Source organism: Pongo abelii, chromosome 10 (genome assembly GCF_028885655.2).
Source record: "Pongo abelii isolate AG06213 chromosome 10, NHGRI_mPonAbe1-v2.0_pri, whole genome shotgun sequence".
Classification (NCBI taxonomy): domain Eukaryota; kingdom Metazoa; phylum Chordata; class Mammalia; order Primates; family Hominidae; genus Pongo; species Pongo abelii.
In genome coordinates this window covers 54027204-54054088 of record NC_071995.2, presented here as the reverse complement: position 1 = coordinate 54054088, position 26885 = coordinate 54027204, and the positions used below count along the sequence as shown (strand labels likewise).

At 50.0% G+C, this 26885-nt stretch overlaps 1 protein-coding gene across 2 annotated transcripts; it reads right to left on the bottom strand.

Moving 5' to 3' along the window:
- Positions 1–9561: 9561 nt before the first annotated feature.
- ESYT1 (extended synaptotagmin 1) lies at positions 9562–26053 on the bottom strand. Of its 2 annotated transcripts, none has more exons than XM_024256145.3 (31): positions 25529–26053; positions 23629–23670; positions 23322–23456; positions 23134–23207; positions 22931–23003; positions 22681–22770; positions 22443–22498; positions 21915–22038; positions 21650–21826; positions 21446–21528; positions 20782–20830; positions 20573–20659; positions 20374–20466; positions 20066–20167; positions 19819–19905; positions 17352–17501; positions 16877–17032; positions 16575–16751; positions 16332–16414; positions 16172–16220; positions 15973–16062; positions 15746–15841; positions 15407–15478; positions 15233–15319; positions 11819–11959; positions 11512–11666; positions 11311–11409; positions 11096–11227; positions 10911–11016; positions 10612–10661; positions 9562–10415 (listed from the first exon to the last, which is right to left on the bottom strand). In XM_024256145.3, exons 1-31 carry the CDS (start codon positions 25916–25918, stop codon positions 10376–10378), a joined length of 3345 nt encoding a protein of 1114 aa, XP_024111913.1. In that variant the 5' UTR covers positions 25919–26053; the 3' UTR covers positions 9562–10375.
- Between the last annotated feature and the right edge of the window lie 832 nt (positions 26054–26885).

Below are 26885 nucleotides of genomic sequence, written 5' to 3'. Positions count from 1 at the left end.
CATCTCAAAAAAAAAAAAAAAAAGTGTAAAATAAACTAGGCCTGGCACAGCATAAGTGCTGTATAGGTTTTTGTTAAATAACTTTCCTTTAATCTTCCCAAGGTATGAGGTCGCTGATATTTTCCCCATTTTACATAAATGAAGTAAGGATCAATAGGTGTTGTGAAGAGACGGAGAGGAAGAAGGAATACATTTTTAAGTGGTTATAAGACTGGGAAAGGGCCACATTATAGATGCCTTTGTGTGACTTTCATCACTTTTGCAGACATTGATTTCAAAATATGGCTCTTGTAATTTTTTTTTCTTTCCTTTTCCCACTTTTGGCATTTTGCCAAGTATGAATGGTTATGGCATCATCTGACTTTCTAGCATTTTCTATAGAGAAGTAGTACAGGGAAAAAACATTAAGACCCTTGGAGAGATTGGAAGGCTATCCTTCATTTTCTGTGCCATCCCTGTCTTGATCATAAATAACATAAACTGGACGAAACATGGTCTTAACTGGGCATAGGGTGATTATATATGTGAATTATCTGTGAGAAATGCCTGTCTCTCCTCTCTCCCCTCCCCGCTTAGCATGTGATTTGTATATTCTTATTTTTCTTTGATTTTGTTTTTTTCTAGAAATGAGGTCTCACTGAGTTACCCAGTCTCAAACTCCTGAGCTCAAGTGATCTTCCCATCTCAGGTGCCTCCCAAAGTTCTGGGATTATAGGTGTGACCTGCCTTGATTGGCCTGTATATTCTTAGAGATTGCATTTTGTGGGCAGGGAGGGAGGTGAGTCCGGAGCTTGCTTGCCTTCCCTAGGCATGCCGTCTTCCAGGAACCTCCACATGTTCAGCTGTCCAGAGTGGCCCATTAGATTGAAAGAATATGGAAAGCCACTGGGGAGTTGTTCTGCAGTGCACAGGTCTATGCACACTTACCCCCAAAGTCCAAGGAAGCTAAGAGGTTGAGGAAGGAGGCTGACAAATCCAGTTTCTTAGAAATATTTAATAGGAATTTGTGAACAGAAGCCATGTCTGTGTCTTGGGTAGTGGTGAGACACAATGGTAGATCCCCAGGACATTATCCCCTGGAGTAAGTCCTGACCCCAGGACTTACCACAGAGAAGGAACCTCTAGGACAATTGAAGTCTACCCTGCGGGGAAAGGCAAGAATACTCAGTAAGGCCAGGGCTTATGATCAAGATTGTTTTGATCTAAGGAGAAATTATGGTAAGTACATGCTCTTACACAAGGAACAGTAGATAAAATAGAAATCTTAGAGGCATTCCCAAAACTGGGGTTAATCAGACATCAACATTCCCAGCACTTTGGGAGTCCAAAGTAGGAAGATCACTTGAGCCCAGAAGTTCAAGACCAGCCATGGCAACATAGCAAGAGATCCCAACTCTACAAACAAAATTCAAAAATTAGCCAGGCATGGTGGCACGTGTGCCTCTGATCCCAGCTGTTGAGGAGCCTGAGGTGGGAGGAGCACTTGGGCCCAGTAGGTCAAGGCTGCAGTGAGCCACGTTTGTGCCACTGCCCTCCAGCCTGGGCAACAGAGTGAGACCCTGTCCTTAAAAAATTTTTTTAAAAAAGCAGGCCGGGCGCAGTGGCTCATTCCTGTAATCCCAACACTTTGGGAGGCCAAGGAAGGTGGATCACCTGAGGTCAGGAGTTTGAGACCAGCGTGGCCAACATGGTGAAACCCTGTCTCTACTAAAAATACAAAAATTAGCCGGGCGTGGTGGCAGACGCCTGTAATCTCAGCTACTTGGGAGGCTGAGGCATGAGAATCCCAGGAGGCAGAGGTTGCAGTGAGCTGAGATTGTGCCACTGCACTCCAGCCTGAGCAACAGAGGGTGACTCCATCTAAAAAAAAAAAGAAAGGCTGAGCGCAGTGGCTCATGAATCCCAGCACTTTGGGAGGCCGAGGTGGGCTGATGGATCATCTGAGGTCGGGAGTTCGAGACAAGCCTAACATGGAGAAACCCCGTCTCTACTAAAAATACAAAATTAGCCAGGCGCAGTGGTGTATGCCTATAATCCCAGCTACTCAGGAAGGCTGAGGCAGGAGAATCGCTTGAACCCGGGAGGCGGAGGTTGCGGTGAGCCGAGATCATGCCATTTCACTCCAGCCTGGGCAACAAGAGTGAAATTCTGTACCCCCCTCAAAAACAAAAAAAAGATGGAATGGGTGGGAAGTGTTATGTGGAAATAGGCTGCCAGAGAGCACAGTGGAAAAGGTTGAGAGGAAGAGAAGCAGAAGGAGATTGTATTAGGGCCCTTTAGCTGCTCTCTTCAAGCGCGTTTATTCAGTATACATTCCTTTTTGTGTTTTGTTTGGGAGATAAGAGTCTTGCTCTGTCGCCCAGGCTGGAGTGCTGTGGTGCATCTCAGCTCACTGCAACCTCCACCTCCTGGGTTCAAGTGATTCTCATGTCTCAGCCTCCCAAGTAGCTGGGATTACAGGTGTGTGCCACCATACCTGGCTAATTTTTTTTTGTATTGTTAGTAGGGATAAGGTTTAGCCATGTTGGCCAGGCTGGTCTTGAACTCCTGACCTCAGGTGAGCCACCGCCTTGGCCTCCCAAAGTGCTGGAATTATAGGCGTGAGCCATTGCGCCCGGCCTCTGTATACATTTCCTTTCCTCCCCCCTGAGAAACAGGGGCTTGCTCTGTTGCCCAGGCTCTGGATACAGTGGCACAATCATAGCTCACTGCAACCTCAAATTCATGCGCCACTGTACCTGGCTATTTCTTATATTTAGTTGTTATAGTTTTTTTTTGTTTGTTTGTTTTTTGAGACAGAGTCTCACTCTTGTCACCCAGGCTGGAGTGCAGTGGTGCAATCCCAGCACCACCACGCCCGGCTAATTTATTATTATTATTATTATTATTATTATTATTATATTTTTGACATGGAGTTTTGCTCTGTTGCCCAGACTGGAGTATAGTGGCGCAATCTTGGCTCACAGCAACCTCCGCCTCCTGGGTTCAAGCAGTTCTCCTTCCTCAGCCTCTCGAGTAGCTGGGATTACAGGCATGTGCCACCATGCCCAGCTAATTTTTTTTTTTTTTTTTTTTTTTTTTTTGAGACGGAGTCTCGCTCTTTCGCCCAGGCCGCAGTGCAGTGGCGCTATCTTGGCTCACTGCAAGCTCCGCCTCCCAGGTTCACGCCATTCTCCTGCCTCAGCCTCCCAAGTAGCTGGGACTACAGGCACCTGCCACCACGCCCTGCTAATTTTTTGTATTTTTAGTAGAGATGGGGTTTCACCGTGTTAGCCAGGATGGTCTCGATCTCCTGACCTCATGATCCGCCCGCCTCAGCCTCCCAAAGTCCTGGGATTACAGGCGTGAGCCACCGCGCTCGGCCTAATTTTTTTTTTTTTTTTTTTTTGTATTTTTAGTAGAGACGGGGTTTCACCATATTGGCCAGGCTGGTCTCGATCTCCTGACCTTGTGATCTACCCACCTCGGCTTCCCAAAGTGTTGGGATTACAGGCGTGAGCCACCTCACCTGGCCTAATTTTTTTGTATTTTTAGTATAGACGGGGTTTTGCCATGTTGGTCAGGCTGGTATCAAACTCCTGACCTCAGATGATCCACCAGCTTCAGGCTCCCAAAGTGCTGGGATTACAGGCGTGAGCCACTGCGCCTGCCTTGTTATAGTTATTCTACTTGCCTGATCTCTCTACTCCTTTTGGTTTTAAGTTTTTTGTTTTTGTTTTTGTTTTGAGACAGTCTCACTCTGTGGTCTAGGCTGGAGTGCAGTGGCGCGATCTCGGCTCACTGCAACCTCCGCCTCCCCGGTTCAAGTGATTCTTCTACCTCTGCTTCTCAAGTAGCTGAGATTATAGGCGCCCGCCATGACGCCCGGCTAATTTTTGTATTTTTAGTAGGAACAGGGTTTCACCATGTTGGTCACGCTGATCTTGAACTCCTGACCTCAGGTGATCCGTCTGCATCAGCCTGCCAAAGTACTGGGATTACAGGTGTGAGCCACCACGCTGGGCCAGTTTTAGTTTTTTGTTTTTTTTTTTTTTTTTGAGACGGAGTCTTGCTCTGTTGTCCAGTGCAGTGGCACCATCTCGGCTCACTGCAAGCTCCGCCTTCCGGGTTCACGCCATTCTCCTGCCTCAGCCTCACAAGTAGCTGGGACTACAGGTGCCCGCCACCATGCCTGGCTAATTTTTTGTATTTTTAGGAGAGACCGGGTTTCACCGTGTTAGCCAGGATGGTCTCGATCTCCTGACCTTGTGATCCACCCGCCTCGGCCTCCCAAAGTGTTGGGATTACAGGCTTGAGCCATGGCACCCAGCCCTTTTTTATTTTGTTTTGTTTTGTTTTTTTTGAGATGGAATCTCGCTCTGTCGCCCAGGCTGGAGTGCAGTGGTATGATCTTGTCTCACTGCAAGCTCCGCCTTCTGGGTTCACGCCATTCTCCTGCCTCAGCCTCCCTAGTAGCTGGGACTACAGGCGCCCACCACCAGGCCTGGCTGATTTTTTTTGTATTTTTAGTAGAGACGGGGTTTCACTGTGTTAGCCAGCATGGTCTCGATCTCCTGACCTCGTGATCCACCCGCCTTGGCCTCCCAAAGTGCTGGGATTACAGGCATGAGCTACCACGCCCGGCTTTAGGTTTTTAATTCTTTAGGGAAATCTGGTACTATTTCTAGTAGTACTTACCTAGTGAAATGCTCCATTCATCTTAGGGGATTCTAGCCCAAGATTAGAAATGAAAATTGACAGATAGGGGATTGGTGCTGGAGAAGAGTCTTACTGACACCAACAAGAAATGACAGTTATTTTTATTTATTTATTTTTTTTGAGACGGAGTCTTGCTCTGTCACCCAAGCTGGAGTGCAGTGGCGCAATCTTGGCTCACTGCAACCTCCGCCTCCCGGGATCAAGCGATTCTCCTGCCTCAGCCTCCTGAGTAGCTAGGATTACAGGCATGTGCCACCACGCCTGGCTAATTTTTCTATTTTTAGTGGAGCCAGGGTTTCACCGTGTTGGTCAGGCTGCTCTGGAACTTCTGACCTCACGATCTGCCCGCCTCGGCCTCCCAAAGTGCTGCGATTACAGGCACCAGCCACTGTGCCTGGCCAGAAATGACAAGTTAAATGACAGGTTAGTCTGACAGTGAGAGAGGCAGGAAAATCTATAAAACTAGGCAAAATGGTACCCATCAATTGGCAAGATTTTTTTTTTTTTTTTGAGACAGGGTCTCGCTGTCGCCCAGGCTGGAGTGCAGTGGTGCGATCTCGGCTCACTGCAAGCTCCGCCTCCCGGTTTCACGCCATTCTCCTGCTTTAGCCTCCCAAGTAGCTGGGACTACAGGTGCCTACCACCATGCCTGGCTAATTTTTTGTATTTTTAGTAGAGACGGGGTTTCACCGTGTTAGCCAGGATGGTCTCAATCTCCTGACCTCGTGATTCGCCCGCCTCGGCCTCCCAAAGTGCTGGGATTACAGGCGTGAGCAACTGTGCCTGACCCAGCAAGATTTTTAAAAATTATAATATTCAGTGTTGGAGGCCGGGCGCGGTGGCTCACGCGTGTAATCTCAGCACTTTGGGAGGCTGAAGCGGGTGGATCACAAGGTCAGGAGATCGAGACCATCCTGGCTAACACGGTGAAACCCCATCTCTACTGAAAGTACAAAAAATTAGCCGGGTGTGGTGGCACAAGCCTGTAATCCCAGCTACTCGGGAGGCTGAGGCAGGAGAATCACTTGAATCTGGGAGTTGGAGGTTGCAGTGAGCCGAGATCGAGCCACTGGACTCCAGCCTGGGCGACAGAGCGAGACTCTATCTCAAAAAAAAAAAAAATTCAGGGTTGGAGAGAATATAGGAAAACACATTTTCACATAATGCTGGTGGGAATATAGAAGATGGATATAACCTCCTTAGAATGCAGCTTGGAAGAACGTATTAAAAGTCATTAAAATATAGAAGTTGGCCGGGCATGGTGGCTCACGCCTGTAATCCCAGCATTCCTGGGTTCAAGCGATTCTCCTGCCTCAGCCTCCCAACTAGCTGGGACTACAGGCACCTGCCACCATGCCCGGCTAATTTTTGTATTTTTATTTTTATTTTATTTTAAATTTATTTATTTATTTATTTTTGAGAAGGAGTCTCACTCTGTCACCCTGGCTGGAGTGCAGTGGCTCGATGTCGGCTCACTGCAAGCTCCGCCTCCCGGGTTCATGGCATTCTCCTGCCTCAGCCTCCCAAGTAGCTGGGACTACAGGCGTCCCACGCCCAGCTAATTTTTTGTATTTTTTAGTAGAGATGGGGTTTCACTTTGTTAGCCAGGATGGTCTCGATCTCTTGACCTCGTGATCTGCCCGCCTCGGCCTCCCAAAGTGCTGGGATTAGAGGTGTGAGCCACCGTGCCGGGCAATTTTTGTCTTTTTAGTACAAACGGGGTTTCATTATGTTGGCCAGGCTGGTCTTGAACTCCTGACCTCGTGATCTGCTGGCCTCCGCCTCCCAAAGTGCTGGGATTATAGTGTTGGAATTACAGGTGTAAACCACAGCGCCTGGCCCCACTTACCTTAAGGAAATAATGTGAGATGTATATAAATATCTCAGTGGCCAGGCACAGTGGCTCATGTCTGTAATCTCAGCACTTTGGGAGGCCGAGGCAGGCGGATCACCTGAGGTCAGTTCGAGACCAGCCTGGACAACATGGTGAAACGCCGTCTCTACTGAAAATACAAAAATTAGCCCGGTGTGGTGGCGGGCACTTGTAGTCCCAGCTATTCAGGAGGCTGAGGCAGGAGAATCACTTGAATCCGCGAGGTGGAGGTTGCAGTGAGCCAAGATCACACCATTGCACTCCAGCCTAGGCAACAGAATGAGACTCCGTCTCAAAAAAAAAAAAAAGCTGCTGCTGGCCTGGCACAGTGGCTCATGCCTGTAATCCCAGCACTTTGGGAGGCTGAGGCGGGCGGCTCATTTGAGGTCAGGAGTTTGAGACCAGCCTGGCCAACGTGATGAAAACCCTGTGTCAAAATACAAAAATTAGCTGGGTATGGTGGCAGGTGCCTGTAATCCCAGCTACTCAGGAGGCTGAGGCAGGAAAATTGTTTGAACCCCGAAGGCAGAGGTTGCTGCAAGCCGAGACCACGCCATTGCATTCCAGCTTGCATGAGAAGAGCAAAACTCTGTCTCAAAAAAAAAAAAAAAGGCTGCTGCAGTTCCAGACATAATATCCTCATACCAATAACCTACGCAGAAAGGAAGGGGCAATGAGGGCTTTCTTCTTTAGATGCTACAGTCCCTAACTGACTTCCTCTAACATCTTGTTGGGTAATTTCAAAACTGGGTCAGGGTAATTTCAACTTGCAAGGGAAAGTGATTATTCAGCAAAAGGGATCTTGATTAATTTCCTGGGGCTGGCATACTGCCACCAGGGACATTCTGGGATTCTGTATGTAGGGAAGAGGGGAAATGGCTGTTGGGTAGACAACTGTGTTGCCACACCTAGTTAACTACAGCACGTTGTTTGGTCCAATAAAAACATTCCAAGAGGATAGTATTTGCAAACATCAGTGATAGCGTAACCATATGCAGTCATGTCTTTCTCCGGAAAAGGTATGCATTGTGTATGTGTGTCAAAAGTCAGTTGTTTGAGAAATGACAGAAGTATATTTAATTCATGTGACTAATGACCCTTAAAATGTGTTCCATCTTCATATATAAATGTGCAATTGTGTTTTGTGTCTCATCTTGTATGTATTTCGTTGTTTTTTTTTTTTCTGGTTGTCATCATCTTAGTTTTTTTTTTTTTCTTTTTTTTGAAGACAAGGTCTCACTCTGTCACCCAGGGTGGAGTAGAGTGGTGGCACGAGCCTAGCTCACTATTACATTGAACTCCTGGGCTCAAACGATGCTCCTGCCTCAGACTCCTGGGTAGCTGGGACTACAGGTGCATACCACCAAGCCTGGCTAATTTTTTTTTAAGGGTGGGGGTTTTCTCTGGATCCTCTGCCTCAGCCAGCCTCCCCAAGTGTTGGCATTACAGGCATGAGCTATCACACTTAGCCATCATCTTGTATTTAATATGTAGAGTAGTACCTCTTCCCTTATATATATTGAACTCAAAAAGGTTAGGAAAGAGTAGGGACCCTTCTGGGACGGAAGAATTTGTGCCATGTCCTCTAGTTTTCTGGAAATATAATTACTTGAAGTGATAAACTAGCTCAAGAATGTTTTCTTAAAATCACACATTACAAAATCCTAGGTTGTATTATCTGAAGCCAGCTAGAACAACAGGCCTTGGGTTGCATGCCCAGCTAGTATCTAGAATTTTTTTTTTTTTTTTGAGATGGAGTCTCGCTCTGTCGCCCAGGCTAGAGTGCAGTGGCGCCATCTCGGCTCACTGCAACCTCCGCTTCCCTGGTTCAAGTGATTCTCCTGCCTCAGCCTCCCCCGTAGCTGGGACTACAGGCACCTGCCACCACGCCCAGCTAATTTTTTTGTATTTTTAGTAGAGATGGGGTTTCACCGTGTTAGCTAGGATGGTCTCAATCTCCTGACCTTGTGATCCACCTGCCTCGGCCTTCCAAAGTGCTGGGATTACAGGTGTGAGGCACTGTGCACGGCCAATATCTAGAAATTTGACGAGAGACCTTAAAAATTTTCTCTGCTCTGTTTTTGGAGTTTTTCTGCCTGTGATTTTTAGAGCTGGAGTTGGGGAATGGAGCAAATAAATAAGACCTTCTTGCTCAAAGCCAAGGCTTGGGGTCCTCTTACATTGATGAGAAGGAAGTGGAGATGGTAGAGGAACCAGCAGTGAATACAAAAGGGTCGCTGAAAATATAGAGGCTGAGTTTGTGGACAGTGTGGAGTTTAAATTCAGTTTTTGCTAATTAAGCAAATTTCGACAACTTGTGGAGCTGAGCAGGAATCCTTTCCCCTGTCTTCCCTCTTCTCCCAGTGGGCAGCATCCTAAGGTTTATATTTTTCAAGAGAAGATAGTAAAGTCTCCCTGAGGCAGTTATGAAATCCCCAAGTTCCTATGCCAGTGACCCTGTTTTCAGTAGTTCACTCTGTCCATCTCTCTCCTTTCAATTGGCAGAACAGATGGAGCACAGCTTCTCTAGCTTGCATTCCAGGAAACTCCCTGCAAGGAGCAGAGTTCAAGATGATAGGAATGGGTGTATTTCTCAGCTCCTGTTAGATGGGCCTGAAGCCCTTTTGAATGTAGCTGAGCATGCCCTGGTGGCACAGAGACACCAGGAGCCTGTGCAGTGGCACAGAGCTCCCAGGTTTACCAGGTTTAGGAATCCCTTCCCTGGAAAGCCTACAGTGGTCAGCAGACAAGTTGGATGGGTAACAGAGTTCATCACTGTGACTGGAAATGAGTCTCACCTGAAATGCAACAGCAGCTACTTTACACAGGTCTCTTGACCATCCTCAACATTCTTGGTGGCTGCAACCTTAGTAGGCTTTGATCATTAATTAAACTGACGTGATTCACGAATTAGATAAAGGCTTTTGACAGTAGGAATAAACATCAGATGGGTAGATTGATTCCCTATCCTTAAGGAAAAGAACCACAGCTAGTTTGAGTATGATGTTTAATGTAAGATACAGTGGCTTGGCAGAGTTGGTGCAAAACTAAAGAGTACCAGATTAAGTTCTAGTCAGTGAGTTAGCAGCCTAGGCACTTGGGCAAAAAAATTGGCCCTGCTGTCCCAAGTCCCCCAAAGCCCTCTCCGTATCACCAGCTAGGAGCTCCAAGACTGATATGCCACTACTTGGAGGCTTGAGTAGAATCCAAGTGTCCCCAGTTTCCAAAGTGACAAGAGACTGACCCCAGCCATCAGAGCAGTAGAATTTTCAGGACAGGGTTGAGGAAAGTGGGGACAGAACTGGATATGGGGGCCTGAGCTGCTGAACATTTGCTACATGCAGTAGTCTAAGAGGCTCACAGCTGGAGAGGTTAGCCTGTCCACCTTCCCACCCATGTGTGGCAGGGAAGAAGGTGACCATCTAGTTAAAGAAAAAAAGATCCTTCCAAAGCTGTATTTGGCATAAGCTAATACCACTGCTAGTGCTGCCAGTGGCCAGGCACAGATACAGAAGGCCCTGAGGAGTTGGGAGGAAGGGAGAACAATGTGCAGGCAGAGCAGGAAACAGCCAGCTCAGGTCCCCGCCCTAGGGGCCCAGAAGGATAAAGGCCGTGCAGTAAAGGGAACATACAGTTCTTCTCTTTGGTCAGGCAAAGGCCCGAATATGGGCCTGTTAGGTGAAAGGGCTGAAGGGCACAGGCTCTGCCCTTGGACCATAGCTTTAGGCTCATCACATTGAGGCGGTGATGGAGCAAGACGAAGGCAGGAAGACAGAGCAGAGTCAGGCTGGGACTCGCCAGCTCCTAGGAGCTGCCCTTGTCCTTGTCGTCCATCAGGTCATACCTGTGAAAACAAGAGGGCTCATGTAGAAAGATGACTCTTGTGTCGTCTTATTTATAAATGAGACACGATCCAAGGGCTTCTCTACTTGATAGAATCAATGGTTCTCTGCTGAGATTGTATCTTTTTTTCCTTTCCTGTGATTGGAATTTCTCCCACTGAAATATCCAGACCATCCCCCACCCACGCAGACACTCACCACCGGGCTACACCCTGGGAAAGGTCTGTCTCAGCTAGGTCCAGCTGCACCTGTGTTGGAGGATGATGGGGGAAAGATGTTATTTTTTTATTTTTTGAGACAGGATCTCATTCTGATGATGCTGTTTTGAAATCTCCAAAGACCATGTTCCTTCATCACATACTCGTCCCAAACCATTGCAGAGGTGAAAGAGTCACCTCTAAAGGATCACGTGGGGTACTTCCTTCCTCACAGGGACTATAACCTTGGTACCAGCAGCTTCCAGCCCTCACCCCTGCCCTGCCATCCTGCCCTCTTACCTTCCCCAGCAGCTCACGCTCTCTCGACATGAAGGAGGGATTAGACTTGACAGAGACATCCAGCTTTCGTCTCTGGGCCTCATCAAGGGGGAGTTCCCACTCAAACCTGGGGTAGGACTGGGTGTTAGGGGCCAGGAGTCCTTTCCAAGCCTGCCATCTCTCCACCTGAATGCCCACTGACTGACCGTTCGTTAAATTCAGGACTCAGGGTCCTCTTCTTCTGTGAGGTCTTCCTCTTGGTGCCTCGGTTCTTGTCTGGCAGCAGCAACAGTGACACATAGGGATCAGGAGGATCGCGTCCATTCTGTCGAAGGGCCCTACAACAGGAGGATGTAGGTGATACGGTAACCTGAGGGAAGGGATGGAGGCGATCTGGAGGACAGGAGGGATGGGGTCTCACCGGCAACCATGAACAATGCTGACCAGCTTTCGTTCTTCACTGTAGTACCACACAGTCAGTTTCACCTGGCCCAGAGGCCCGGCTGGAGCCTCAAGGGAACTGTGGAGAAATATCAGTAGGTCTGGGGAAAGCTAGAGCCTAGTGAACCTGTAATACTTCTTATTTCTGACTGCGTCCCACCTTCCTGTCCCAGCCCTTTACCTGTCAACATGTGTTAGGCGCTGCCGGAGCTCTGGGGCTGAAGAGGTGATGTGAGGGGGTCCCCCCGAGAGCTCTGGTTCTTCACTCAGAGATGAGGAGCTGTGGCTGTAGCTGTGGCTATGAGCTTCCACTCCCGAGTGCTGGGACACCAGGATCTAGGGGCAAGAAAGCTGTGAGCTGGGCAGAGTTCTCTCAGTTCCCTCACTCTAAGGACACGGCCCTCTGTTCCCACCCTCCTGGGTGTCCCTCAGCTGTGAAGGCCCTCCCCTCCTCCCTCTCATCCTGCCCACCATCTCCTGTCACTCACCCCTAGCTGTGCTCTCAGTAGCACCTGCCCCTGACCACTGTTGAGTGTAAACCAGCGGTCCAAGCATAGCTGGTCAGCCACGAGGAGCTCTGAGAGGGGCAGGGATAATGAGCCCAGCACGCCAGTGCCCTCACCCCGAACCTGTGGGGCAACAGGACCATGATCAAGAGGCGAATGCATCAACAAATGAGTTAATCCTGGTGTTAAAGGTCCAAACGCTTGGACTCATAGGTGGTTTGGTGAGATTTCCCTTTGAGAAAGGCAGGGAAGCAATGGTAACAGTTGCTAGTCCCTCCCTCTGTCCTTCCTTCCTTTTTTTTTTTCTTTTTTGAGACAGAGTTTCGCTCTTGTTGCGCAGGCTGGAGTGCATGGCGTGATCTGGTCTCACCGCAACCTCCGCCTCCCAGGTTCAAGTGATTCTCCTGCCTCAACCTCCTGAGTAGCTGGGATTACAGGCACCTGCCACCATGCCCAGCTGATTTTGTATTTTTAGTAGAGCTGGGGTTTCTCCATGTTGGTCAGGCTGGTCTCAAACTCCCAACCTGAGGTGATCCACCCACCTTGGCCTCCCAAATTGCTAGGATTACAGGTGTGAGCCACTGTGCCTGGCCTGTCCTTCCTTTCTTAACCAGAGTAGAGTGGACCATCTTTACCTCATAAACTTTCAGAAATTATTATTATTATTTTTGAGACAGAGTCTCGCTCTGTCGCCCAGGCTGGAGTGCAGCGGCGCGATCTCGGCTCACTGCAAGCTCCGCCTCCCGGGTTCACGCCATTCTCCTGCCTCAGCCTCCCGAGTAGCTGGGACTACAGGCGCCCGCCACCACACCCGGCTAATTTTTTGTATTTTTAATAGAGATGGGGTTTCACTGTGTTAGCCAGGATAGTCTCGATCTCCTGACCTTGTGATCTGCCCGCCTTGGCCTCCCAAAGTGCTGGGATTACAGGCGTGAGCCACCGCGCCCAACCTAGCTTTCAGAAATTATACCAGTAATAGCTGCAGAGTACAGAAAACAACAGTAAAAACAGAACTAAAAGTAAATGTTTCTTGCTCATCCTACTCCTGTTGCCATATTCCAAATGTAACGGCCTTTAAAACTCTCCTGTTTTCCTTGTTCTCACGGAATTCTAATATGCTTGTAGTATCTATTGATTCCCTGCTAGAAAAGATGAAGAACTGAGTTCATTTGTACCTCCTTTCTACTCTGCTAGCATTGTTACATTATTTTAAATTCTATTAATTTCAGCCAGGCACAGTGGCTCACACCTGTAAGATGGCTCATGGCCATCTTTTGTCTCGTCCTCACTCTCCACGCTGCCTAAGAGATCTCACCCATGACTACACTTGTAAGTGGTTGCTTGCTCATGATGTTCCAATAAGAGGGCAAGGGAGGAACACCTCATGGGCAATAGATTTGTTTTCTGCATGTCTTCCCTTGGATGTCCTGCAGAGATCTCAAATTCCAAAATTCCCTCTCTGTGCACTCCCTAAGTCAGCAACGGCACCCTTATCCATCTAGCCACCCTGTGCCAAAAACCCCAGAGTTAGTGTCTAGGCTGTTCCTTGCTCCTCCACCTGCTCCATATCACAGCAATCTTCAAATCCCATCAGGCTTTAGTCGTGCCCTGCTTTGACTGCTCTAACAGTCTCCTCACTGATCTCCCTGCCCCCAGTGTTGTCCCTCTCCAGTCCATTCTTTACCCTCTTATCCCTATGATCTTCCCAAAATGCAAATCTGGATTTGTGACCTCTCATTAAAGGCTTCCCTAGCTGGGTGCGGTGGCTCACGCCTCTAATTCCAGCACTTTGGGAGGCCGAGGCAGTGGATCACTTGAGGTCAGGACTTAGAGACCAGGCTGACCAACATGGTGAAACCCCATCTCTCTTAAAAATACAAAAATTAGCTGGGCGTGGTGGCGGGCACCTATTATCCCATCTACTTGGGAGGCTGAGGCAGGAGAATCGATTGAACCCAGGAGGGAGGTTGCAGTGAGCTGAGATCGTATCACTGTACTCCAGCCTGGGCAACAGAGCCAGACTCTGTTTCAAAAAAATAATAAATAAAATAAACAAAGGCTTCCCTAAGCCTTAGGATAAAATCTGTATTTCTAGCATACTATTCAACAGCCCCTATGATCTTGCTCTGCCTGCCTCTCTGATCTATAATAAATATGCTTTCTCTCTCCTCCATTTTTTTTCTCAGCCTAAAGAGTTTTCCTGCTCTTCTTTTCTTGGTCCAAAAGAACCAGTAAATCTACCCTTAGGCTGGGGCACGGTTCTCACACTTGTAATCCCAGCACTTTGGGATGCCGAGGCGGGCAGAATGCTTGAGTCCAGGAGTTCGAGACCAGCCTGGATGACATGGCAAAACGTCATCTCCACAAAAAAATACAAAAATTAGCTAGGTGTGGTAGTGTGCACCTGTTATCCCAGCTGAGGTAGGAGGATTGCTAGAGCCCAAGAGTTGAGGCTGTAGTGAGCCCTGATTGCACCACTGCACTCCAGCCTGGGCGACAGAGTAAGACCCTGTCTAAAAACAAAAAAGGCCGGGTGCGGTGGCTCACACCTGTAATCCCAGCACTTTGGGAGGCTGAGGTGGATGGATAACGTGAGGTCAGGAGTTCAAGACCAGCCTGGCCAACATGGCAAAACCCCGTCTCTACTAAAAATTGGCTGGGCGTGGTGGCACGCGCATGTAATCCCAGGTACGCAGGAGGCTGAGGCAGGAGAATCGCTTGAACCTGGAAGGCTGAGGTTGCAGTGAGCTGAGATTGTGCCACTACACTCTAGCCTGGGCAATAAGAGCGAGACTCTAGTCTCAAAAAAAAAAGAATCTACCCTCAAGCTCAGGGGTCATCTAAGGATGCCTTTCTATCTCCAGCCTTTCCCCAGCCTGAACCCTTCCTTTCTTCCCCACAGTGCCTTTTACCTCAGTTACCATTCTGGAAGTTTCATCTGGTTATTTTTCTCCCAAAACAGAGTGTGAGCTCCATAAAGATAAGAAGTCAATCTTTTGGCCGGTTGCAGTGGCTCACACCTGTATTTCCAGCACTTTGGGAGGCCGAGGTGGGCGGATCACCTGAGGTCAGGAGTTCGAGACCAGCCTGGCTAACATGGTGAAACTCCATCTCTACTAAAAAAAAATGCAAAAATTAGCCAGGCATGGTGGCGGGTGCCTGTAGTCCCAGCTACCTGGGAGGCTGAGGCAGGAGAATGGTGTGAACCCAGGAGGCGGAGCTTGCAGTGAGCCAAGATAGCGCCACTGCACTCTAGCCTGGGCGACAGAGCAAGACTCTGTCTCAAAAAAAAAAAAAAAGCCAATCTTTTATCTCATCTCTGAATGCTCTGTGCCTGGTTTCCTGCCTTGCCATGGCAGAAATCTGCTAAATATTTGAAGAATGAATTTACAGTACCTGCAACTCTAGGTTCTCAGTGTGTGGTTTCCTGATGAGAAAGGAGGCACTCTCATCCCAGACAGGGGCTGAAGTTTGCGAAACAGTCTGGTGGAGATGAGGGCTTATGATCAGTGGCTGATACTCTTATTTCTCTTGTCCCTCCCATTTTTACCCTGCAGCATTTGTTCATACCTTGGTTTTATGAGAAGTATCTCCCACAGTGAGAGTAGCATAAGGGCTGGGGTGCTTGGTGCCTTTTCGCAGCTAGAAAGACAATACTGTGTTAGTCTTAAATTTGGACCTAGTTAGGCAGATCCCCTCACAGATTATATCCACAGCCAGCAGCCATGTCTCCATTATTACTTGGCAGCCACTACCCCTGTGGCCTTGAACAGACAATTTTTCCCACCCCTGCACCACCCTCAGGAAGAGGGGCCATTTTTCTTATTCTAAATACTCCAGGACCATCCAAACCGGAGGGAAGTGGAAGAAGGGCCAGGAAGTTATTGGGCGTGGGGAGCGGGATCTCACCGGCAGGTCCTCTGCCCGCTCCATATAGATGGATAGCAGGGCCGCCGCCAGCTCCGCACTTTTCTGAGTCTGGATCAAACTATTCACCTGCAGCACCTGTGGAGGGGCACACGGGGCTGGGGAGTGGTAACTGACACCTTGGGTTCTGGCATGTGCCTTGAACGCTAAGAGAAGAGCTCATCCTGCCCCACCTTGGGTCCCTTCCTTCCTCCAGTCTCCTGCCCTACCTCCTCTAACTCAGCAGCAGTGGGACGGGGGGTGAGACGCTCCAGGCGCAAGTGCAGGCGGCCAGATGGGACATCCTCCAGGGTCAGCCACTGTGGAAGTAGGCAGGGTGAAGACTTGGGGATATGCAGACAGGAGAACTATGAGAATGAAGCTTGGGCAGGATCAGGAGGGGTTGTTGACCCTTAATTCCATGCTTACCTCATCAAGGAAGCCACTGTTTAAGACTGTGGTGAGACTCACTTTACACCTGTTGAAGAGAAAGATTAAGACAAAAGCTAGATGGTGAGAACCAAGGAGGCCAGACTCCATGGCCTAAAGAGCCCCAGCCTCTTTTTCACCTAGACTCCTATGCTCTCACCTGCCCAGAAAATCATCCTTGTCCAAGTCCTTGTCAAAGACTTCAACCTCTAGCTCCTGGCCTGGAACTGATGTGACAATCACCTAGTGGGAGAAAACAGTGCAGATGAAAGAAGATTCTCTCCTTTTCCTTTGCAAATGACTGGACCCCCCCAGTCAACTGAACCTCAGAGGTTTCTGGACCACTTTTGGGATTGGGGGAAAAATGGGGCAGAACCAGGAGTCACAGCCACTCAATTCTGACCTCAAAAACCTCATTCCAGCGGGGATTGAGATCTTCCCGAACAACATGGCTCCGGAAGCTTCGTCCTGCCAGCTTTAGTTTGACATAGGGGTCTGACTTGCCCTTCACCAGTCCCCCCAAGAAACGGTCTTTGGCAATCAGGTCCTGGGCCTCTAATACATGGATCCGAAGCACATGCTGCAAAAGGGACAGGGGGGTGCCAGATGGCAAAGGGAGAGAGACCTGTCAGAATCTGCCCTGAAATAGGCTTTGCACACTTAGCGGGGCAAACAGACCCTAGTCCTTTCCAGATATAGACTCACCTCGGTCCCAAACTGGCTATCAGGAGTCGTGTGACAGGGTCGAGGTGGGGCATCCACACTGCTGCCTCTCTGGGGATTCTCACTGTCCACGTCCCAAGCACCAGGACAACCAGGCACAGTGGGGAAGCATATTTCTGATGAATCCAAGTACAGGATCTAGGAAGGGTAGCATAATGCTGAATCAAAGAAGTGCAGCTCGCCACCAGCAGGCAAGGCATGTGGGGTGGGGTAGAGGAGGGGCTGTGACAGGGGAACTAGGTGCTGCCCTGGCTGGGCTCATCTTTACAGCGTTCCCTCCGCACCCCCTCAACTCATAAGCCATTCCTTCCACCAGTCAGATCAATATGTTTTTGTGCCTGCTTGGCACTTCTACATGTATTAGCTCTTTTAATCTTAGGAGGCTCCCTTTCCTTATTCTTAATACCAAAGAATCAACAGGACTTTCCCCACCTCAGTACCTCCTCTATTTCCATACCCTCATGACTAGTTTCATGTAGAGTCTGGAGTTTGGGCCAGAGCTGCTGAGCTGGAACCACTGGTCCAGGATGAGTTCTGGGGCAGTCAGCAGGCGGGCCAGAGGCAGTGTCAGTGCTCCTAAAGTCAGGGCCCTGGAATCATCCTTCACCTACAGGCACAGGAGGAAGGACTGTAGTGAAGGGATTAGGGGAAAGGGAGGCATACTGTGAAAATGATAACATGGCTCCAGCTTCATTCGTCTCTGTGCCAATCACAAACCTCCTGCTCTACTCAGGGCCATCTTTTTTTTTTTTTTTTTTTGAGTCAGAGTCTCACTCTGTCGCCCATGCTGGAGTGCAGTGGCGCCATCTTGGCTCACTGCAACTTCGACCTCCTGGGTTCAACCCATTCTCCTACCTCAGCCTCCCAAATAGCTGGGACTACAGGCGCATGCTGTCACGCCCAGCTAAGTTTTTGTATTTTTTAGTAGAGACGGGGTTTCACGGTGTTGCCCAGGCTGGTCTCAAACTCCTGAGCTCAGGCAATTCGCCTGCCTCGGCCACAGCCGTCTTTTATAGTCCTCTGCCCAATCCATGGCCCCTTCCACCTTTGTTCATTCTGCTCCCACTATTTGGAAAGTCCTCATTCTCTTCCCTCAGCCTATTTAAATCCTACTCATCCTTCAAGACGCAATTAAAATCCTACTTCTTGCTTCACAAAATCTCCCTAGTTACTCCAGCCTATCCCTTTCTCTGACCCTCCTTAGTCCTATGCTATGGATATTTTACTCCCACAATTCATATGTAATTGTTGCTGTTCTTCTGTTCTTTTTTTTTTTTGAGACAGAGTCTTACTCTGTCGCCCAGGTGAGAGTGTAGTGGCGTGAAATCAGCTCACTACAACTTCTACCTCCCAGGTTCAAATGATTCTCCTGCCTCAGCCTCCCAAGTAGCTGGGATTACTGGCACATGCCACCACACCCGGCTAATTTTTGATTTTTTATTTTTTTTGAGACGGAGTCTCACTCTGTCACCCAGGCTGGAGTGCAGTGGCGCTATCTTGGCTCACTGCAACCACCGCCTCCCGGGCTCAAGCAATTCTACCTCAGCCTCCCAAGTAGCTGGGATTACAGGCGTGCGCCACCATGCCTGGCTAATTTTTGTATTTTTAGTAGAGATGGGGTTTCACCATGCTGACCAGTCTGTTCTCAAACTCCTGACCTCAGGTGATCCACCTGCCTTGGCCTCCCAAAGTGCTGGGATTACAGGTGTGAGCCACCATGCCTGGCCTTAGTTCATATGTACTTGTTCTTGAATGATTTTATGTATGTGTGTCTTGTCTATGAAACTGAAACTGGCCAGTAAGCATTGTGAAGGCAGATACTATGTTTTGTGCTTTTTCTATGACCTTTAAAATGCTGAATGTTGGGCCGGGCACAGTGGCTCATGCCTGTAATCCAGGCACTTTCGGAGGCTGAGATGGGCGGATCACCTGAGGTCGGGAGTTCGAGACCAGCCTGACCAACATGGAGAAACCCCGTCTCTACTAAAAATACAAAAAAAATTAGCCAGGCATGGTGGCACATCCCTGTAATCCCAGCTACTCAGGAGGCTGAGGCAGGAGAATCACTTGAACCCAGGAGGTGGAGGTTGCAGTGAGCCGAGATCACGCCATTGCACTCCAGCCTGGGCAACAAAAGTGAAACTCTGTCTCAAAAAAAAAAAAAAATGCTGAATGTTAGCAATTTTATTGAGGCATAATTTACATACCATAAAATCACTCATTTTAGGTACCGTGCCCAGCCTCAGAATAATTTTTTATAATTGGGAATTGTATACCTAAAATGAGTGATTTTATGGTATGTAAATTATGCCTCAATAAAATTGTTAACATTCAGCATTTTAAAGGTCATAGAAAAAGCACGAAACATAGTATCTGCTTTCACAATGCTTACTGGCCAGTTTCATAGACAAGACACACATATATAAAATCATTCAAGAACAAGTACATATGAACTAAGGCCAGGTGCAGTGGCTCATGCCTATAATCCCAGCACTTTGGGAGGCTGAGGCAGGCGGATCACCTGAGGTCAGGAGTTCGAGACCAGCCTGGCCAGCATGGTGAAACCCCATCTCTATTAAAAATACAAAAATTAGCCGGGCATGGTGGTGCGTGCCTGTAATCCCAGCTACTCGGGAGGCTGAGGCAGGAGAATTGCTTGAACCTAGGAGGTGGAGGTTTCGGTAAGTCGAGATTGCACCACTGCACCCCAGCCTGGGCAACAGAGCGAGACTCCATCTCAAAAAAAAAAAAAAATTATTCTGGAGTGACAGTTGGGGAACAGTGGAGAGAGATTCAGGGAGGTGGGGAGTCTAGGTAGATGGATTAAAAATAGGAATCAAGGGAAAAGAAGGAGAGGAGAAATGGTATAGATCTGGGAAGACAGAATAGGGTATTCAGGAGGGATGAAGAGGTGATTATCTCACTTGCACATCGAGCTCCTGGCTTTGAGGGTCTTGTAGGAAGAACCGGAACGCTTCCTCCCACACTGGGCAGTTGGTACTGTAGACAGCCTGGAGATGTAGAGGAGGGATTAAGGGTGTATACCACAGCACCACTCCTGTTTCTGCAAAAAACCCCTGCACGTAACAGGCATTCTAAAGGGGAAACCATCCCAAGAATAGGCCTCTCCCTGTCCTACCTGGCCACCCACAATGATGTCCTGGCCCTCACCTTGCTCTCCTGAGTCACATCCTGAATTGATAGTTGTACCATAGGGTTGGGTTCCTTGTTCCCCTTCTTCAGCTGTGGTGGGTACAATTCAGAGGTCACCATCTTGGGGGATTTGGTTTTGGTTTTGGTGAAGGAAGGTGGGATCGCATCAGAATCCTTTCCCTGAGATGGATCTGATCCCCTCCCTGGGACCCTTGTGTTACATGCTGATACTTCTGGAGCAAAGCAGGCAGGCACATTTGCATCCTCAGCAAGGCAGGGTTGGGGAATGCTACATCCAGGGCTCCTGTTCACCCAGCCAAACTCACAGGAAGATCCTGCGCCCGATCCAGGTAGACAACTAAGATGGCAGCTGACGGGGGCTCTGGTCGAGAGGAGACTCCCTGATTCCACTGTAGAACCTGGGGAGGGGTGGCAGTAGTCAGATCTTGGTCACCGTTCCAAGTCCCCTACACTTGTAGCTACCTATTTCTCCCCTGCCAGCTTCCTATTTCCCATGTGGCTTACCTGCTCCAGTTTCTCTGCATCTGACAAAAGTGACAGCCATTCTAGCCTCAAGTGAACTTGGCCTTGCCCACCTTGTAGAGGGAACCACTAGAGGAAATTGAGATGTAGTAGAAATCAGATACCTGCTCAACTACTTCCCTACCAATGTAGCAACTACCGTCTACCCAAAGGGTGAGATCAGCCCCCACCTTCCTCTTCTCCCAACTTACATCATCCAGAACGCCAGCCTGTAACACCTTCCCTACATCTAGCTTCATTCTGGGGGTGGGGAGGGGAGAGGGTAGTGAAAGGAAGAAAAGGGGAGTGTTGTAATTAGCAGCATGTCAGTGGCCCTCCACTCACCCACCCAGAAATCAATGGCAGATCTCAGACTCCCTTCTTCCTCTCAGAAGACACTCACCTGCATGCCTGAGTATGTGCATGGTAGGGGCTGGGGGTGGGGAGGTTAGGAAGGAAAATGATACATGATTCCCAGGCCCAGAAAGTGAGTATAATTACCTCCAGAACCTCGGTAGCATGGGCTTTATTTTTTTTATTTTTATTTTTTTTCTTTAGAGACGGAGTCTCGCTCTGTCGCCCAGGCTGGAGTGCAGTGGCATGATCTCGGCTCACTGCAAGCTCCTCCTCTCGGGTCCACCCACCATTCTCCTGCCTCAGCCTCCCGAGTAGCTGGGAGTACAGGCGCCCGCCACCACGCCCGGCTGATTTTTGTATTTTTAGTAGAGACGGTGTTTCACCGTGTTAGCCAGGATGGTCTCAATCTCCTGACCTCGTGATCTACCCGCCTCAGCCTCCCAAAGTGCTGGGATTACAGGTGTGAGCCACCGTGCCCGGCCAGCATGGGCTTTAGAATCCTAACAGGCAGAGTCTCACCTGCCCAGAAAGTCATCTTTATCTGGATCCTTGTCGAACACCTCCACTTCAATCTCCTGCCCTGGGACCTCGTGTACCATCACCTGGGGAACACAGAAGGCTGAGTGTCTCATGGGGCTGCAGCTGTGAGGATCATCCAATCAGCATCTTCTCTCACAACCTCCTGGGGCTTCCCCATTTCACAGAGCTGCTCAACTCTCCCACCTCATAAGTCTCTCCCCACTGTGGGTTGAGTTCTTCATCAATGACACGACTGCAGAATGTCTGGGTACCCAAACGCACAAGTGCATATGGGTCTGACTTGCCCTCAATCAGGCCCTTCACATATTTGTCCTTGGAAGTCAGCCCTCGAGCAGCCAGCAGGTGAATTCGAATAATGCCCTGGAGGAAGGAATCAGATGGTGAGAAACTAAGGACCCAGCAAGGGGTTCCTGAGAGAAGGATCTATCTAGTGGGGGAAAGGCCATACCCTGGGCAGAGGGGAACGCAACTGAGCCACATCTTGAAGGTCAGGCACAAGGGGCACCAGTAATCGATTGGGCAACACGAGGAAGGCAGCAATGGAGTCCATGATCATGGTGTCAGAGAGTGAGCTGAATGGGGGAGTAGAAAGGAGTGGGTATGGCCTCAACTTCCAATTTTCTCCTAACCCCAACTATGTTTCCCACACCCAAGAGAGACCTAAAGCTGTAAGAAAGTCCTTTTGTGAAAATCCTTTGTGCTACTCTCCTACCCTAATTCCCCACCTACTGCTCTCTCCCTTCTTCACTGCCATCCCCATTGCCTTTTGCAGTCTTCAGCCCTCTTCATTCCCTACCTGCTCCCCCAACCCGAAGAAAAATCACAGTATCAAACTTTCCAGGAGTATTTGTCTTCGCTCCCCAACTGAAGTTGAGGCTCCTAGAGGACATAAGCAGCATCTCTGACTGCTCTGTGTCCCTTAAACCCCCAACCCAGCGCTGGAACACTCAGCAGGTGCTCAATAAGTCCTTGATACCTAAGTCCTGGGATATCCAGCAGGTTGGTCATCCCTGTCCAGTTGATGTCTAGGGTCTGGAGGGAAAGAGCAGGGGTCAGGACAGATCCTTTGGGGTGTGGTCATACCCATCAAACAGTTGCCAGAACCCCTTGGCCTTCTTGTCAATTCCCTTCTCATTCCCCTTCACTGGCTGCCCTCATCCTCCCAGTCCTCTGTTTCTCCTGATTCCCCATACCCCTTCATTGTTTTCCCTTACCGGGCGTCGGATGAAGAACATTGACACAGCCCCCACGATGGGAAGGTCCCCAATGAGTGGCTCCAGTATCACCCGCAAAACGCCATGTAGCTGAGGCAAGAAGAGAAAATCAAAGCCTTTCCCCAGAAAAGTCCCTCTTCTGTCCTCCCAGACTTTGTCAGCCTTGGTCTTTCCAACCTCACACTTCCCCATATCCCATGAAACGCAGGACAAACATTCCCTATTATGTGGCCCCTGACATCTGGCCTACCTGCATGCCCTTGACTCCTGCTTTGCAAAAATATTTCTTCACTTCCACATCAATCTGCACATCACCTACATAGCTGGGGATTGGTAAAGAAGAGAACCAAGAGAGTTAGTCCTTGGCTGAAGTTGCGGGGAAGGGGAGTGAAGTAGCCTGGACTGACCAGGACACATTGAAGGGGAAGCAGTAAGAGTGGTGAGTGGTATTACCTGATGTTCAAGTCCAGCAGGATCTGCTCTTTTCTCTGACCTGGGTGAACCTTGACTCCAATGATGCGCAATGGCTAGGGAGAGAGAAATTCCTGAGAGAGGGGAGGGAAAGGGAGAAGTACCTCAGTCTACTCCGGGCCACTCACCCTCCCTAGCCCACCTCCTCACTTTCCCTTCTCCACACATACCTTTTCACCCAGTTCCACTCGTGTAAATGTAAATGTTTGCAGATGGGGGTTAGATCCCCTAACAGCCGGAGCCACAGTTTCAGCCAGAAGCTTCTCCATATACTGGCCCAGGAAGGGCCAGACCTGGGCCACAATCTGGGATGAAAGAGAGAGGGTCAGAGGAGAGTCCAGTCTTCCCTCTCAAGGCAAGTTCCTCCAGAATCCTCCCCATGGAGAGCACTGAGGGTTGAGGGTGGGTCTGGCAAGAAGAAACAAATTCCCATTCTCCCCTAAAGATTTGAAGACTAAAAATCAAATCAATCCTCACCTTATTGAGCCACTCAGCCTTTTCCACGTCTGGGAAGCTGACCTGGAGGTGGGGAAGGCAGAGACAGTGACGTGCACACCCTCGCCTCTAGTTTCCTACTAAGATGCTGGTGGTGTGCCGCAGAGGAGAGGGAGTGTGTAAGTGTGACAGACTCCTCACACCCAGGGTGGGTGAGTGGCTGGGATGCCCCAAAGGTTCATTCCTCACAGAGTTTGGGGGCTGAGGTCTCTCTAATAAGGGGAGCTGACAGGGTAGAGGTCACACTGTTGCCCTGTGGATAGCTCAGGGACGTGGTGAAATGACAGCTGCTGAGAGAGGAGCGGGAGGAGGAGAAGGGCACATTCTTTCTGGAGGGGGAGGTCCGGTCAAATTGGAGTTTGAGGGAATCCTGGGATTTAAAAATTCCTGGTTCCAGGCTGGCCGCGGTGGCTCACATCTGTAATCCCAGCACTTTGGGAGGCGAGGCCGGCGGATCACGAGGTCAGGAGTTCGACACTAGCCTGACCAGCATGGTGAAACCCTGTCTCTACTAAAAATACAAAATTAGCCGGGTGTGGTGGCGCATGCCTGTAATCCCAGCTACCCAGGAGGCTGAGGCAGGAGAATCGCTTGAAGAGGCAGAGGTTGCAGTGTGCCGAGTTCGGGCCACTGCACTCCAGCTTGGCAACAGAGCGAGACTCCGTCTCAAAAAAAAAAAAAAGTCCCCTTTTCCAGCCTTTCAACTCCCCTCAGACGGGGCTTCTAGAGTAGGAAGGTGAAGAGGGAAGCAAGTCCTTCCTTGAGTCAGGGAGGGGCCAGAAGACCTAATTAGGCCTGGCTTTGTGGGTTTTTTGGGGTGTGTGTGTGTTTTCCTCTATCTTTCTTTGTGTGACTCCTTTTAAGGGAAAGGACACCTGCGCTTTGTATTGGGGGTAGGAAGATTAGTTTCCATGATGATGATGAGGAGACAAACACTTGCTGCCTAGGCTACAGGTCCCCTAGGGCCATTTCGCCCTCTTTCTCCTCCCCTTTCCAGTCCAGGGCCTGGGAAGCTTGGCTGTGTCTGCCTAGTGTCAATTTTGATTCCTCTCTGCTGCCATTCTCCCCCTAGACTGGCACCTCTGCTGGGAGGGGCCGGGTAACGGGCTTCGCCTCTGCAAGACTAGAGAGAAGGCATCCGCCTCAGCACAGGAGACGCGGCCGCCGCAGAAATAAGGGTCTCTGCCCCAACGGTACAAGGGCAGCCCACAGTCCGGAAAAGGGTGTGGCCGGCCGAGGGGTGGGGGGGAGTGCGGGCCGCGGGCACTGCAGCAGCCGCACCACCTCCTCCCGTAGCCCGCCCTCCGTCCAGCAGCCGCCTCTGCCGCGCTGCAGTCTGGCGGCTGGTGGCTTGAAGGTGGCTGCCCGAGGGTCGTCCAGGGGCCGGGGCTGGGTCCTAGCGGGTACCCGGGGATAAAAGCGAGAAAAGAGAGAACCGTATGGCTTTAAGTAGGTAAAAAGTCTCGAGGAGGCTGAGAAAGACTAGGGAAACCTTTGAGAGGTAACGGGACCAGGATTTCCAGGAGCAGCAAAGGCGCGAGTGGCACCAAAAGCAAGAGGGACGTTCAAGATGGCTTGGCTAGGAGGGAGAGCTTCGGCTGAGACGGGGTCCCCAGATGTTATTACTGCTGTTGCCCAAGTAGAGGAAGAAGTCCTGATTCTGTGGAAGGATCCAGTCTGGGCATGCGAAAGGGTGGGTGGGGAGAGTGAGCAGTCGGTCCCAAGAGTAGCGCGTCCAGCAGGCAGGCGGCTAGCGGGGAGAGAGGGGAAAGTCTGGGGCCCAGTGTCCCAAGGCAGGGAGCTGACTCTAGGCATAAGGAGCCCCAGATGGAAGGGGTGGAAGGGGGCTATGCTGCACAGAGGACCGAGGGTGGTCGCTCACCCAGGCAGGTAGCTCTCGATGACTCATATAAAGAGTTTTCGCCGTGAGCTGCTCCTCATCGTCCAGTAGCTGCCTCGCTGCTCGAAGGCTCCGTTCTTTCTCGTCGCGGACCCGGCGCCAGCCCAGGTAGAGGGCGAGGCCGAAGAGCACGAAACCCACGCTGAGTCCCACTGCCCCGGCCAAATACACAGGTATCAGCACCAGCAACCGCTTCCCGAATGAAGTCAGCACCGCCAGGGCCTCACCCGCCGCGCCAGGGCCAGCAGGTTGGCCCCCAGAACCTGGGTCTGGCTTTGCGTGAGCAGCGGGGGGCTGGCCAGTGGGGTCGGAGGGAGCAGAGGGCTGGTCCGTGGGGCTGGGGCTGGGGCCCTCTCCTGGAGATCGCTCCATTGTGCCACCTCTGGGAGGATCCGCCCGACCCAGGGACTGGCTGGAGGTTGCCTAGTCTTGCGATCAGCTCCCCCCGGCAAAACGTGATCCCCGGGATGGAGGAGGGGACTTCAAGCCACGCCCCTCCTTTCTGGCGATTTGGGTTGGTCCGCGCTGCACAGACCAAGGTGGAGTTAAAAGGTTGAAACTCCACCCCTCTTCCGCGGGGAAGGGACCGGGTTTCGGATAGGTAGGGCCTCCCTGATTGGGCCCGAAGGCCAAGATGGGAGGTCTGAGATGGCGGGAAAAGGAAGAAAGGGGCTCAGGGGCGGCATTCGATTGGTAATAAAGAGGAGGAGGCGTGGTGCACCATTTCAGGAGAGGCGGGACCAAGAGCTCCCCCACGTGGGATTGGAGTGCCTGTGGTATGACGTCATGCAGAGCCGCACCGCCAATTTCTTGGTTTTGGAGAAAGCCCAAGTTGCGAAGTTGAGGGGTTGTGGAGCTTCAGGATTTCCCTCTACTCATTCGGACGGTTTGGCAGGATTTGGTCTGGGATATATATATATATATATATATATGTTCTTTTACCGACTTTCTCTAGTTTTCATACTCTAAGCACATTCCTTACCCTTCAACTTTTTCCTGCCTGCCCTTACAAAAGGAAAGGATACGATCGTATTTGGAATGAAAGTGTTTGAAGACTAACCCTGTCTATCCCGTCCCCAATCCCCTACCTTGTTTGTGTGGTGTAACGACTGACCCTGGAGAAAACTGGAGAGTCAGAAAATTACAGAGTTGAGATAATCCAGCCTTCAGGGAAAGGGGGGAAAAAAGCAGAGTGAATAGAAAGTGAGGCTTTATTTCTTTTTGGAAATTTCCAAGAGTTAGTAAGTCATCTCTATCTTAGAGGATGGATGTAAGACTAGTTGACTCCAACAGGGAGGGAGGCAGCGCAAATTATTACATTTTCCAAGAATTTTCTGAC